General features: G+C 29.4%; 1 protein-coding gene across 1 annotated transcript; it reads right to left on the bottom strand.

Annotated features, from left to right (window-relative positions):
• Positions 1–3,039: 3,039 nt before the first annotated feature.
• Positions 3,040–4,392, bottom strand: TRIADDRAFT_60875 (uncharacterized protein; the record flags this gene model as incomplete). The annotated part of the gene is made up of 1 exon (XM_002116799.1): positions 3,040–4,392. One exon carries the CDS (start codon positions 4,390–4,392, stop codon positions 3,040–3,042), a length of 1,353 nt encoding a protein of 450 aa, XP_002116835.1.
• Between the last annotated feature and the right edge of the window lie 10,634 nt (positions 4,393–15,026).

The following is a 15,026-nucleotide window of genomic DNA, read 5'->3' as shown; positions in this document are numbered from 1 at the left end:
GTTGTTGTTGAGCAGATAGCTTCGGATACCAGAAACTCTATTTAAGACCTAATGCCTAATTTAAGCTAAAATTAAGAAACCATGGCGTAGTATGGTAAGATTTATATAATTGGAAGTCATTAGCAAATGACAGCCCGATCAAAAATCCTGAGCTATCGATAACTTAATTATAAATGTATTGTATAAACCATTCAATGCATAAAGCAAAGTAAAATAATTATTTCCTGAATATTGAAATAAATTATTTTTCTCATAGTACAGGGAACGTAATGTATATATTTGCAATTTATTTTTTAGCTATCATTTACTTAAATAATGGAAATTATTTTTCTATTCAAAATTGTACAACATTGGATTTTCTAATTATAAAATTGTCGCCGAAAAGTTCTTTCTGATTTGTTCCATATTTTATTTACGAAAATGCTTTTATTTCTTACGTCTCCTTCATTTGAATTTTAACGCAGCTGATAATAAAAATCAATGCATATTTTCATGCATTGTTGCGCGTTTAGAATTTCTAATAAAATTTAAATTCTATACTATCCATTTACGATTGTCTTTTACCTTAATTAAACTACATCTGTTATCATATTGTTGTTTTATGATGTTTGTTTCAATGTTGGCTTGAATCTATTGTGAATTTATTTTCCAATCATTAAATGATTTAAGTACTAATAATCATAATGAGTATTGGCAACAATAGTGTCGAAATTGTCATTTTATCATTTTATTGCGGTGCTAGATTTAAAATTCCTATTTTCGTAATTCAAAGCTTTTATAACATCGTAAACTTTGTAGGATTAATTATGGGATCGATGTCAGTCTCTTCTAGATTATATCTAGAGTACGCCTTGACAGCTTTCGAGACAATTTGTTTTGGCACTGACTACATGATTCATTTACAGAAATGTATTTATCACTCAAGAGAGACTTTAGGAAGTCGAGATAAATTGTTCAGCAAATTGCAACTTGGAGTTACAACATATTAATCGAATTTCAATTTTAATGCATATTCATATAATGATATGATAAATGTCTTACTTCACATAAAATAAAAACATTGAAATTATAGCTATTTATCTGGTAATTTATCATTTCTGAATAGTTACTTTTACAATCATGAACAACATATTTTGCTATTTATCCTGGTCGGCTTATACATCAGGATCATTATTGACATCATTCCAACTGAAAATAAACAACTTAGAAATTATTTAAATTCTAATATAGAAATTATTCGATTATGAATTCATAATCAGTAATATGCGATGGTTATAACTTTAATTTTAGATCAATGTATCCCTTTCCTACAAAATTTAATATTTCTGAGTATTTTCAAAAAAATTTTAATTCTTAATATTAATAAGGGAGTTAACTTTGACTCAATAAATTGAAATCGATACGCCAATTCGGAATTAGAAGTTCATGAATAATTGGTAATTTATTGACGAGGCTCTCGTAGTCTTAATAAATTCATAATTTTACATTTCAAACGGTATTAATAGATCAAACAGTTCGAATTTGGGTAAGGAAATATCGACGAATCACGAGAATAATGGTATTAATTTCTGAATGGAATATCGATTCATCAATATCTATATGTATGTACACAATATTTTAAATTTATTTTCTACGATAAATTATTGTTAGCGAATAAACTTCCGGTAAATATTAATAGCCTCATGGGCATCCTGAAATTTAATGTAGAATATCTCCCGATATAAGGTTCGTCCAGTAACATCCTTCGGTAAGATTTGTTAATCTGACAATTTATCTTCAAGCAAATATTGCTTCATAAATCTACTATGAAAACGGATGAATTATGTAACAGACTAGTGATATCTTTAAACTTACAGATTTCAGTTCTTATCAGTTTAAAGAGATAGACTAGATATTTAGGAGAGAAACTGAGGAGTAGATTCGCTGTAAAACTGAATGTACAGTATGATTCATTTCCTTTTACGACATATCGGCTTGCAGGGATTTTAGTTCGTTATCTGACCTAAGCTGTATGATCAAAAAAATACTAATAAGAACATATTAATTTTTTACATATTTCTATCTATAATTACTGTAAGGGTATCTTCAAGTTTCAATATGATTAATAGGACTATTTCCAAGTTGATATATAAATATGTAAGTGTAAATAAATCTAAAAGAACGAATGCTAGTAATCGTTGCAATTACCGGTATTATACGATATCGATATTTGACAATATAAATTGCTACAATTGGGTAAGCGTACGTATTATATTGCATTAAATAACTAAGAGTACATTAAAAATTTAAAAGTGGCTAATGAAGCATATTTTATAAGCATTAAATTGAAAGTGCTATTATGCATGCATTACTAGAAAATCTAAATTTAGTTAGAGTAAAAATATAGTTTAATAAATTTTAGATATATATTCGGTATTACAATAGTTACAATAATAAAGCACCAACCTTACGTAATTCTAGAAATCATATTACTCTTACGTTAGTTTTAACGTTATGTTAATTAGTTGACCAGACATAAATATTTAAAAGATAGACAACTTCTAATAATAGAATTTATATTAGTATCAATTAACTCATTCCCTAAATGCCCTATTGGACACAAGAAAACAAGTTATTTTAGTCTGAGATGCCTTGCTAAAGCACAGCTTTAGTTTTACTAAGGCGATATTCAGGTCGCATTTGTGAATTTTAGTCTTGTAGTCTTTTACTGTGACGTACAGTCTTATTGATGTAAGTTTGCTTTAGCAACGTAAGTTTACTCGATTTCATTGATATCGTTATTTCTGACTAAAACCCGGAATTCTTCCAATTTTTATCTTATCCAGTCAAATTAAGCAAGTTTAAACCAGTATAGAACATTTAGTTAAAATATTCTAGTGAGATTCAGCTCGAATACTTGACTCTAAAATGCGATATGGTACATATATTTTAAAGGACGTATTTAGCTTCAATGAAATACTTACATAGTAGCATCAATCTTAGTCGTATTCATGATTTTGAAACAATTATCAATAATTAATTAATTGGATTACTTTCTTTTCATGGACCTACTTTAGGATTTTGTCTGCTCCTAATACTAAAAGCAGTCACTTTATTTCTACGCTGTTGTATATATGAACGGCATAATAGACCGTGAATAAATTCTTTTTGTAATCTTTGATTACAAATAAGGTAAGCAACTGGAGTGAAAGCAAATAAGACAGACAAACAAACGATGGCGATACCAAATAAAATACCAATATTTGTGCCATAAATTACTGATACATTTTCACTTTCAGTATTATCGAATGGAATAAAAGCAGTAATATTACCATTTCTACTTGTAAAGGAAGAAGTCGGATGAAAGTGAGTGGCTGCAGCAAGAACTAGCCCAACGGAATACGGTGACAAGCACAACATATACAGTAACGTTATAATAATTATTAGACGAATGCCTGCTTTTACTTTACGATCATATTGGTAGTCATGTTCAGAATTACTGACGTTCCAGAAAAAATTGGGCTTTCGTAGACGTATTTGGACACCATAGTAAAGTTTATAAATGACAATGGAATAACATACGCACATAACTACGTAAGGAAAGAGAGACGTAATAGCAATAAAAACAATAGTATAAGCAAGAATAAGCTGACTTCTATTAGAGCTAGTAAAAGCACAAATACGGCTAGTTGACGTATTGTAGTAAGTTTTAATGGTCAGCCATGCGTAAGGGATACAAAATCCTGTAGCAAAAAGCCAAATAGCAACCGTTATCAAGATATATCGCTTTGTACTGATATTTTGACGAACACTTCTATAAACAGCAAAATAATGGTGTATACCAATAGCTACTAGGATAAATGTGCCCGCATTGATACTCGTAAAAATGATTCCGATCAGCATTTGACATACTGGAAAACTGGAATACTTTATATGATCTTCATTATTTGCAGAAAATATTGTATTGGAGTGTAATACAGCGTAGCTAGTATTAGGAAATGTTTGTTGCGTTAAATTTCCCGGCAAAATGGAAAGCGGTGTGAAAGTTGTACGATGTACGGAGAGGACGAGGTAATTAATAAATTCAGTCGATAGAGCCGACAAATTAAAAACGATACCAGTTAATGAAATATTAAGAATTTGATAAAATGATAATGAGTGTAGCTGCTTTCGCGCTAAGATTGTTGCGGCAATCATTGAATTCGAAATTAAACTCCAGATATAAATTCCAATTGTAATCCATGATATAATAGCGCTGTAAGAGTTAAAGTGGAGTGTTTCAGAATTTTGTTCGGGATTAAAACGATGATGATCTGGATATCCGCAATGATTTACGCCAGGATTGATTGTAGAATTGTAACTAGGTGTAGAAAATGGGCTTGAAAAGGATGACATATGACTTACGAAATTCATATCTTCAGTATTTGCAGAAATAGTTATATAAGCTATCAATTACAATGACCCTGCATCACAGATTGGAATAGAATGGTTTTGCAATATTGATGCTATAATGGTAAATCAATGACTGAAAGAGCTAATTTCCATATAGTCTTTTCTACCTTTATCTACTTTCTGGAAATAAATTCTTGTAGAGTGCTAGTTAAATCCTTTTCAGTAATACATTTCAAGGTTTATATAACATATATACCTAAGAGAAGAATAAAAATTAGATAATTTTAATCAAATATAGTTAAGGTTAAAGTTAGAAATTTTCTGTCATGAAATGGCATCGTTAACATTATAAATTGTATACAGTAGATAAATTAGTAATATTGTTGACAAAAATAGGACAGAAAAATGCGCTAATAATACTAGCAAATTTTTATGAATTACAAAAGAAATTATATTACTTTCTCACATAGCATAAAGTGATTTCCATTATTTATCTAGGTCCTATTATGTAGATATTGATCTGTTTCAATTGTATGCTACTTGGATTGCTTTAGCTAATAATCGTAGACTGATTCACTTTGAGTTACATTTTGGATTCATTATTAACTTATTAATGTCAAAGAGTCCATGATAAAATATTTCTGAACATGTGCGATTAACAAATATTTCACTAAAAAGTACGGCACTTTGAATTGATCTTTTATTATTTGATAACATCAATTCCTCTTCAAAGCGTACAAAAATAGCGCAGTTTGAAGCTTGTAATAAAGAAGTAGAGAATATATATATGTATTATTATGTATACGTCGATGTAATAACTCACCTTATTGCGTTAGGTTCTAGTTAAGGTCGTAGAACTTAGTATCAGTATCAATATGACTTAACATCACTTCGCTACAGTCGTACATGTACACTTATAATAACAACTAATTTTTTGAATTGAAGTGAAAATTAAGTTATTTTCGCACTTAGCATACAAATAAATTCGTTCATTTATCTGGGTTCTAAATTGTGAATATTGATTAATCTCAGTTTTAGGCTGTTTACGGATTGCTTAAGCTGATGATCTTACGCTTTCTTAATATTAGAGAATCTATAACAAAATTTTCCTGAGCTCATGCGATTAACAGCCAGATTAATTAAAAATATTTTAGATTGATCATTTATAGTATTTATTGGATAATTTAATTGCTCTACAAAGCATACAAAATATAGCGTAGTCAGGAGTTAGTACTGAAGAAGTAGGGAAGATAAAAGGATGTACTCTCTTTTTGATACTTTTAATACTATAAGGTCAATTAATTTTATACATATTACACTTTCGTAGTCCTTTACGCGTTTGGTCATGATTGAAATTTAGAGGTATTTTTCTTGTAAATTACGTTGATTGAAAAAAGAAATTGCAATAGTTAATGTAAAGTTAAAAATTCAACTCTCTCGTTTCTTATATATTGTATACTGTGAAATGCTATTTTAACTCCAAAGGGTATGTCTTTTAGAGCTTGCCATTTAAACTATCAGCTAAAACTTTAATTAAATGATTTCATGTTATGGCTACGATCAATGCAAGAAATTAAAAAATATAATACGTACCGATACCTTTTGGCTTAGTAATCTATTCACTAAACAGACCATTTATCATTATAAGAGATTCGATTTTCAGCAACCTGTACTACTATTATTTCATGTATCCGTCTGCTAATTGGTCTCGAATATTCCGAGAATTTACTAATTAAATAGGTAATGTACGTGTATTATGATATAATTAATGAAGTAATTCACAATCGACTATAATAACTTTTCAGGAAATTAGTTTGCTTAAGTTATATTGATATGAGTGTGAAAATTAACTAAATCTTAGCGTTGAAACTAGTAGCTATATCTTTAATTCAATGGTCTCATATTTTTGCTGCGATTGATGTGTAAAGTTTAAAATATAAGATTGTGTCGGCATCTATAACCTTAAAGGTCTATTCTATAGATATAGAACTAGGAATAAATAAATAATAAGTTTATCATAAATTTTATACTTTATAGAAAACTTTATTAAATAACTATTTCTCGGCTAAGCCGATATTTTAAAATCAAAATTAAGTAAGTGATTTAGTATCTTTGTTAGAATTGACAGGGCCTAAGACAGTAATATCGTTTTATGCATAGGGTAGTAGTTGGTTCTCTAATATGAACATGATTTTATTATGAGTATACATCTGATAAGACCCCCTGAAGAAAATAATATTTAAAATTTTGTAAATAATTACTATAATCACACAACTTAAGACTCCCGTCTAAAGATTTAATTAGGACCTACTACTCCTTATTATGATACAAACAATTTTGCAAATCGGTAACTAACAATAAAAATTACATTAGCCTTAGCTAGCAAAGTCTCCTAAAATTTATTGAGGAACTTCTAATTTTATATACTGCATTAATTGATTTCCAGTGGGTGTAATGGTTATTTTTCAGTGAACTGTTCTAAATAATAAGAATTTTATGATTTCTCTTAATATCTGCCATTTAACTATTTAAGATCAATTAAAATCAATATCTTAGTTAACAGCGATAAAGCCTACTTTTCGTTGTTGCCATGGTTCATATGGTATGGGTCGTGAAAGACTACTTACTGCAATGCACTAATTTGTCGTAAAAGCCACATTAGGCATTAGATAAATAGCCAGATTTGTCTTCTAAAAATACAAGAATTACAGTAGTACATTATCTTGAAGGTCAGTGGGTGACATTTAGAAGCATTATCTTCCAAAATTCGATTTTTATAAGATTGTGGTAAAATACTGATTAATTTAGGCCTAAGAATTGAACTATCGCTTAGGTTTCTGCTTTATTACATTTTTGGCTACAATTATGGCCGTTATTATAATATCAGCCAAATTTTTTCTTTTACGAATTATAATCTATTTGTTATCCTATCATCAATATCCTTTTGAGAAGTTCTCGTATCTATTCACGCTTTTTAAAATAAGGTTATTGACTAGAAAGTTGATAACCAAATGAAGTAAAAATTAATCTCAAAGTAGTTAAGAAAGATTACTTTCATTTTCAGAGACTTTTACTTTCGAGCTCGCAATGAACAATACTGGGTATATATAAAATTTGAGGAAGTAAAAAAGAAAGGGTGCTTCTTTTGAAATGCTAGTGTCAAATTGAAGATATTTTACGGAGTAAATGTTTTGGAAGATTAATAAGAATCTCTATGCTATAAATACTTGGTATTCAGTTGCTGTAATATTTTATTTAAAATTGAGTTAATGAATAGCTATTACCACACTGTTAGTATATTGTCGCTGAGATCAATATCACTCAATTCTTCTCTTAATTACTTACAGACAATAGCTTTCAAAAATTAGCTATTTTCCAAGTTAGTAACAGAAAAATTTCTACCAATCTCCACAGTGTGTGTATGTGGAGATTAAACCCTATTCTGAAACTGTAATGAAATAATTTGCTCCCGATACCAAAATTAAACGATCAAATGCCTTTTATAGACAAAAAATTTCAGCAAGTTTTTTCTAATTATATAATTATTAGTAAAATCAATCATGTTATTAACATAGTATAGTCAAGATAGGATATCTTTCGTAAAAGATCATTTTAGCACTCTAATAAACAACAGTTTATAAAGTCAGAATTTAATCTACAAAATTATTGCATTCTTATAAATAATCATTTACTCTGGAGCTTGAATGGTAAGAAACTAATTTTCTGCAGCTATCATAAACTACTTCATTGGTCTATATTCATATTGAAATGACGCAATTAATGCTGAATATTTAAGCTTTGATATAACCTTCTATCCAATTTTATAGTTCATGATCAAATATCACCATTATAATCAGGTGTCTTGATGTAATATTTAATCAGCTTTACTAGAATTAATAAATCCGTTCATTTCATAAATTGGAATAGAAATCACATCTAGATGTTTACAATAACGTAATAAACGGCATGAATCAGTATGTGAGAGCGATAAAGAATTAATTCAATTATTGACTCAGATATTCATCATTTTCAGTATATACTAACAGATAGTTTTGATTTTCGTTAGGACTATACTAATTATGTACGATATATAAGTAGTGTGCCTTAAGTGATATTGATATCAGATTGTTAACCAGTGTGATATATACCAATCACGAAATTCCAAATTTTAGAAAAATAAGGGCTTTATTCAATCTTATACAAAGATTAACTACACAGCTCTACTCTAGCCGAATACTAATTCTAAAGACTTCTACAACGAACTAACAGAATAATCTAAAGTTGCATGCTTTTATACTTTCCGTAGCATTCGCAGCTACAATCCGCATGGCAACCTTTTACCTTATTTTACACATAGTTAAATTATTCTTAGTAAGACTATTCTACCGCGGACCATCATTAATCCAATATGGATACGACTACAGTACTTACGTAGACATTATTCATACCAGCCAAAGTACAATGAATTAACCATATCCTAATAAATGATTTACAGTTCTATTTTTACCTATAGTCATATTAGTAACTCAACAGCTTACTGTATATAGTCATCTGTACTCTAGCATAGAGTCTACACCACTACTGTCTATAGTTACAGCTACCAAATATCTCTTAGGATAAATATCTACCGTACATTATACTACACATGGCTAACAGTCTACAATCACAATACTAAGTTACATTACAACCAGATATAAACGTTTTATATCAAATTTTTATTATTAATTATCTCTATATATTCTACAAGATTATTCCATACGATAATGAATTCACGATAAAATTTTATTGGAATAAATCATAAAGAGCAAAGCCATTTCTCTGTAATTACATTTTATCAGAGTGAAGGCCAAACTAGCAATATGCATATATTGGAGATCTCATTCTGTCAAATTGATGTTATTATTGTTTGACAACAGTCATAGGTTTTGTAATTGAAGATTTACTCATGAAATTGCTCCAATTTCTCGATAACGATAGCCCAGTATTAAAATTAATACTTTACTTAGCGTAACCTAATACAACGGTATAATGTGAAACTTTTAAAGTATATGTCAGACTCGTTAAGAAATTTGCTTTTGATTTGTTGAAAAATGGATCACTATAGATTATTCGAACCTAAAAAATACAGCTACCTAAAGCAAATGAAGCTTAATGAGCTTGAGTTCTACTAGTTTTATATAGTTATATTCTATTAGTCGCGCTAGATTTCTAATAAATCAGCAGTCTGGATATTACTCTTCTAAAAAGTTGAATTAAGATAATCTATCATTCTGCTGCCCTCACAACGTCTACGAGTCTTCAATATGATATAACCTCTTTAGATCTGTATTGAGTTGAATTTACTAACTTCAGTAGTCATATTACCAATTGCAATAATAATTAAATTACTAATATCAAAATAGCTTATCATGCTATTATGAATCAATGTTGAAAATTAATCAATGAAATCTTTGAAGATTATCTTGAATTATCAAATATTTGGTTTAACGGAATAAAAATTCATCTGTATCAATATAAGTATCATTAAACTGTACGAATTTAAATTTTAGTTACCTTATGAATTGTAGTATTTTAACATTCAGTTGCCCTTTCAACATTTGTCAGTCTTCTAGACGATATATTTTCTTCGGATCTGCATTAAGTTGAGTTTACTAACTTCAGCAGTTTCAATATCAATTAAATTGCCAATATCAAGATAGATTTTCATGGCACTATGAATCAATTCAACCTTTCTAGATTAATTTGAAACTACCCAAAATTTGTCTGAACAGTGAAAAAATTCTTCTGCCTCAATATAAGTATCATTAAATAGCACGAATTCAAATTTCAATTGCCTTGAAGACTGCCACAATGGTTATCATTAGGATCATTTTCAGCCTAGCAAGAAGAATCTTAACGATTAAATCTAAAATAAAACCATGAATGCAATCATTCTAATATACAGCATGTTATAAAGGAGATAATTTTAGATTTAAGCTAAAATTGTGCATACGGTATATATTGTGCATAGCTTGATTGATTGACTCTCCTTTATATTTATTACCATCCGAATTTTAACATAATATCGATTTATTTTATTATTAAAGCAAGCAAAATAGAATGTAATATACATTGTAGCGATACTTTTAATACAATATATGAATTCTCAATTGTACAGACCTTCAGACGTCATTAATTTCCACAAGGCCAAGCTTTACCATTTTAATTAAATGTCCAGAACTTCATTTAATTCCGGGTGCTAGCGGATAAATCTCCGTATTTTTAGCTTTTATTCTTCTATAATGAATTTGTTAACAACTGACTCCCAAATTATCCCTCTTCCCTATTTTCTTAAGATGGAAATATTATCAGATCACGTGCATCATATATAACTAAATATACAAATAATATTATGGTTACTTAGATTATAAAAAATAGTATTATTTTTGTCATTAATCTTACCATAACAATATTCTTATTAACATTATAGATAGTAAATTACAAATTAGCACAAGTGCCAGCTGTTCTAAGACCTAGCATGGAGTTAAATTCGTTTGATTAAATAAATAAATGACTATATAAATACTGGGGCATGATTATAATATTGAAGAATAGTAAATGAATGCTCTGATTCCGGTCTTAAAATCGATTTCCTGAGCGTCACTTCAATTATGCATTTCTAGAAAGAATTTCTGTGAATTAAAATTAATCCTGATAATTAATAATTCTTCAATTCTCGTAATGACAACTATTTTCAGAACTCTTAATAATAAGGCAAGAATCCAACTTCCCGATTGATACAATATGAAGTTAAAATTGAAACTTACACTCCTTATTCTAAATAACAATTTTAGCTGCCAAGATCAAATTATACACATTGGAAGCTATCAGAATTGATCCTCCACAATATTATATCCGTTAACTGCAGTAATTGCAACTTTTAATGTACACGCTCCATGAAGTCTAATTCGTTCTCAATTTATGGAGTATTTTTTTTATTATGGTCAGAACTTCAAATTGAAACAAAATCAGATAAAATCATTCGTTATCAAGTGTAATTATTTGTATTTATATCGATTTGTAATGATATTATTTCTGAATACCAGATCTCATCATTTCAGACAATCCCTGTAACGTAATCATGATATCATCACTGTATTTAATAGTATCTGCTATTTTACACGCCTACTTTATTACATTCATTCCGTATACCGGATTTTAACAGCCCCCATCTCTATGATCTACAGCTACCCAGACTTATGTAACTGACAGAAATAGTAACGTGCTGTCAAGGCTATCTTCCTAAGCTATATTGATTGCCTCTTTAAATTATCATATGACAGGAGAAAGAAGTCATGACCTCAATGCGTAAAAAATTGTCATTCTTAGGAAAATTGAACATTTCAAATGAAATAGAGAATACACCAGTATCACCCTTCAAATTTATTATAAAAATGAAAGTGCCTGCTTCAATTTTTAATTATTGATATTATATGAGAATATAGGTAGTACAGGCTAAGAATAGTCCTAACTTGTGGCATAGGTTGAGAGTACATTTTTGGATTCGCATTATTATAAATTGAAATACTAATCACTCGATGTTTCGAATGTAAATATAATTAAGACTTATAGCTATGAGGCCTGCAATCTAGCAAAAAAATCGCAATCTAATTTATTATTAGCAGGCTACAATTAACATAAATAAAGGGATTTAAAACCAGCTTAATCATGTAGGCTACCTTGTCCTTTAAAAATTAGCCAAATTAATGCACTAAAAATATCTCCATTGTAAGAATACAGTCTATTCCTATTAAATTTACAGCTCCAATTCCTTATCGCTGTTTAACAAATATATATTAGGCTTTCCTGCAGAGATATTTCATATAAACTTAGAAGCTATACATTCAATCTTAAACTCGCCCGAGGTGATCGACACAATCTGATTAATGTAGTTGGCATTACTGTTTGAATCTACCTAATCCTAAATTAAGGATTGCTTACGTATCAATTTGTCACAATTTCTTTAACAAACTTTTTTTTGTAACGTGAGCGATACTAGTCTACTAGAATAGTTATATTTCCCATTCACTGATGGAGATCTACAGTAAGATACAACCACACAAGTATAAAGCAGTTTTAGTAGAAATAGTAAATTAATTTTGTTAGGCTAAGGTGGGTACTTCTCTGTGCAGCAGCTACTGTGGAACTGAACTGCTAAATTACTGTTCAGCTTTATATGGTTTTTGATACTATTAATTAGCAACTAATGGTAAATAAAATCATTACAGTATCAAGGAAATCACTCCATGACACAACTGTTGTGCATTAAAGCTACATATAGTTAGGGAGACTGTAAACTTGACGAGTATAAAAGCATATGTCAAACGTAAGGTGAAAATAATTTGCACGTAAAGAAAATTTATTTTCTTGATAATTGGACATAATATATTTACCTTCGTATCAGCGATAATTTATCATGAATAATTTTTATTAACTAATCAATAAAAGCTATTTTATACTATGACTTGTCGGCTTTGGGTAGACTAGGATTTTACAGGCTTCACTGATTTTCGTTGGCCAACGTCCAAACTTTGTATCACTAATAGAAATAATTTCCGCAACACTGTATTTTATTTTTTAATGACAACATATAGCAACTGCAATTTAATTGCATAGGATATATGATAGATGAAGGCTGTGTAATTTTAATCAGTGAGACTACGTTTAATGAACATTTCTGGCAATGATTATTGCTATAAATTAGTTTAGCTTTTAATTAGGTTTTATATCCTATTCCTCCGCTCATAAGTTTAGTTCCGCTTTTATAAAAATATATGAAAATATACTGAAACTCATTAGCGTACCCTTCCTTTTGTGCTAGGTCATTGTTAATAACGTTATTATCTAGGTTGCATTCGCTATTTTTGCTATGATTACTTCAGTTCGTACATACTTGGCTCATTAATGTCTAACGAAGATTAATAATTTTTAGCTCTTGCAGTTTAATTTAACGTCCACAGAAATATCTTAATTTGAATGTTGTATAATACAGCAGACTGGTATAGATTTCTATTTTCATTAAGCATGAACTGATAACATGATGGAAATTAATATGAAGAACGGTATAGATAATCTACTTTATTTCTTCAAATAATTACGTTAATCTGATGATGCACCGAAAATTATCACTTGTTTACTCCTAATTCAATTGACATTTTCTGTCTGTTCTTGCAAAAGAATGCAGATATACGTCAAAATAGAGTTCGTTTCTTATCTATTAGATCTATGACAATTGAGATATTGGAAAAATCCTACACTGTCAGCAGAAAATTCTCTTAAATATTTTATCATCCAATGTAGCATCCTATCTATTACGTAGTAACTTCTGTATAGGCACTGTAACATAGTTTCAAAGGCTTAATTTCTAGGAATGTGCCGATGTTAATTTAGCCGCAATTTTTTTCCTTTTTTAAATAGATTATAGCATAGTTTTATAATATTATCTATGTACTGATAACTAATGTTCGTGAGTTTTTGAATATAAATTGGCTTACTTTAAATAAAGTTTGGGTTTAATTTTGTTTAAGAGAGATTAGTTGTGCTACTGTTCCTCTTGCTGATCGGAGATTGTCAGTATTTAGAGTTTTACAGTAGGTCGATGTCGGAGTGGACAAAACTGACCGTTGGCTAGTAGTAATGTAGCCTTTTATAGAAGTTTAACTTTTTCAAGAGAAACCAATTAGTAATGAAATTTTGCTTCATTACTACAACGATGGCATACCGGTAATAGAAAAGGAAATATCAATAGAAATCTAAATACACCCTAGGGTAACTCTGAAATAATTATATTCAATAACCTTGCTAAAAAGGATCTCTTTATTATACAGGATGCTAAGAAGCACAAAACAGCCGATGACATTTTAAGTACAGGTTATATAATGGTGAAATAACGGTTATATGAGATTTGACAGACCTTTGTCTGTTCAAGATACGTTCAAATAAATGGTCGTTAATTATTAAGGTAATTGAAAGACTTTATGACTCGATAGTATTAGGGAAGCCTTAAGGAAGAAAACATAAGGAGACAGAATGAAAAATAATACATCCCAGGAATAAGAAATCTAACCGTAAAGAAGCCAATTGTCTATAGCTCAGACTTTTCTTGTATATAACTTCTTGACTCTATCATAATAATATCAGAAATTCTAATTATTTCAAGTCTAGTGAGTTTTGCAGTAATTAAGAAAGTGGAAAAACAAGCTCATCACATAGAGAGATAGAGCTAACAATTTAGAATTTTAAAAAAGGTACTATTGAGGTCTGAGTTATGATATCGCTTTTGAAATCCAAGTAATACTTTTACGCATTTTCCTCAACCCAACCATCTATTATACTTCATAAACCTAACCCAATTTTAGTAGTACCTTAGCCTCTAATCTATTCTTCGTTTGAGGTAATTCTCTGACTATAAGGTTCACCCTCCATTAATCGAATTTTCTTCAAGAAGCTAGGCAATAATGAGTGTTGCATTTATTTGTATCGGCTCTGACTCAATTTAGTCAATAATTTACTTAACCTTTAAGATACGATTCTATAAAAGAAATAGCACTCTGCTAACATTCTTCATATTCAAATTATCTTTTTTTGCAAGCTATCGAATATTATTTAGCACTAAA

The sequence above is a fragment of the Trichoplax adhaerens genome, genomic scaffold (genome assembly GCF_000150275.1).
Source record: "Trichoplax adhaerens TRIADscaffold_18 genomic scaffold, whole genome shotgun sequence".
NCBI lineage: Eukaryota > Metazoa > Placozoa > Uniplacotomia > Trichoplacea > Trichoplacidae > Trichoplax > Trichoplax adhaerens.
The sequence above is the reverse complement of the archived record's forward strand: the minus strand, read 5'-3'. Positions and strand labels throughout refer to the sequence as shown.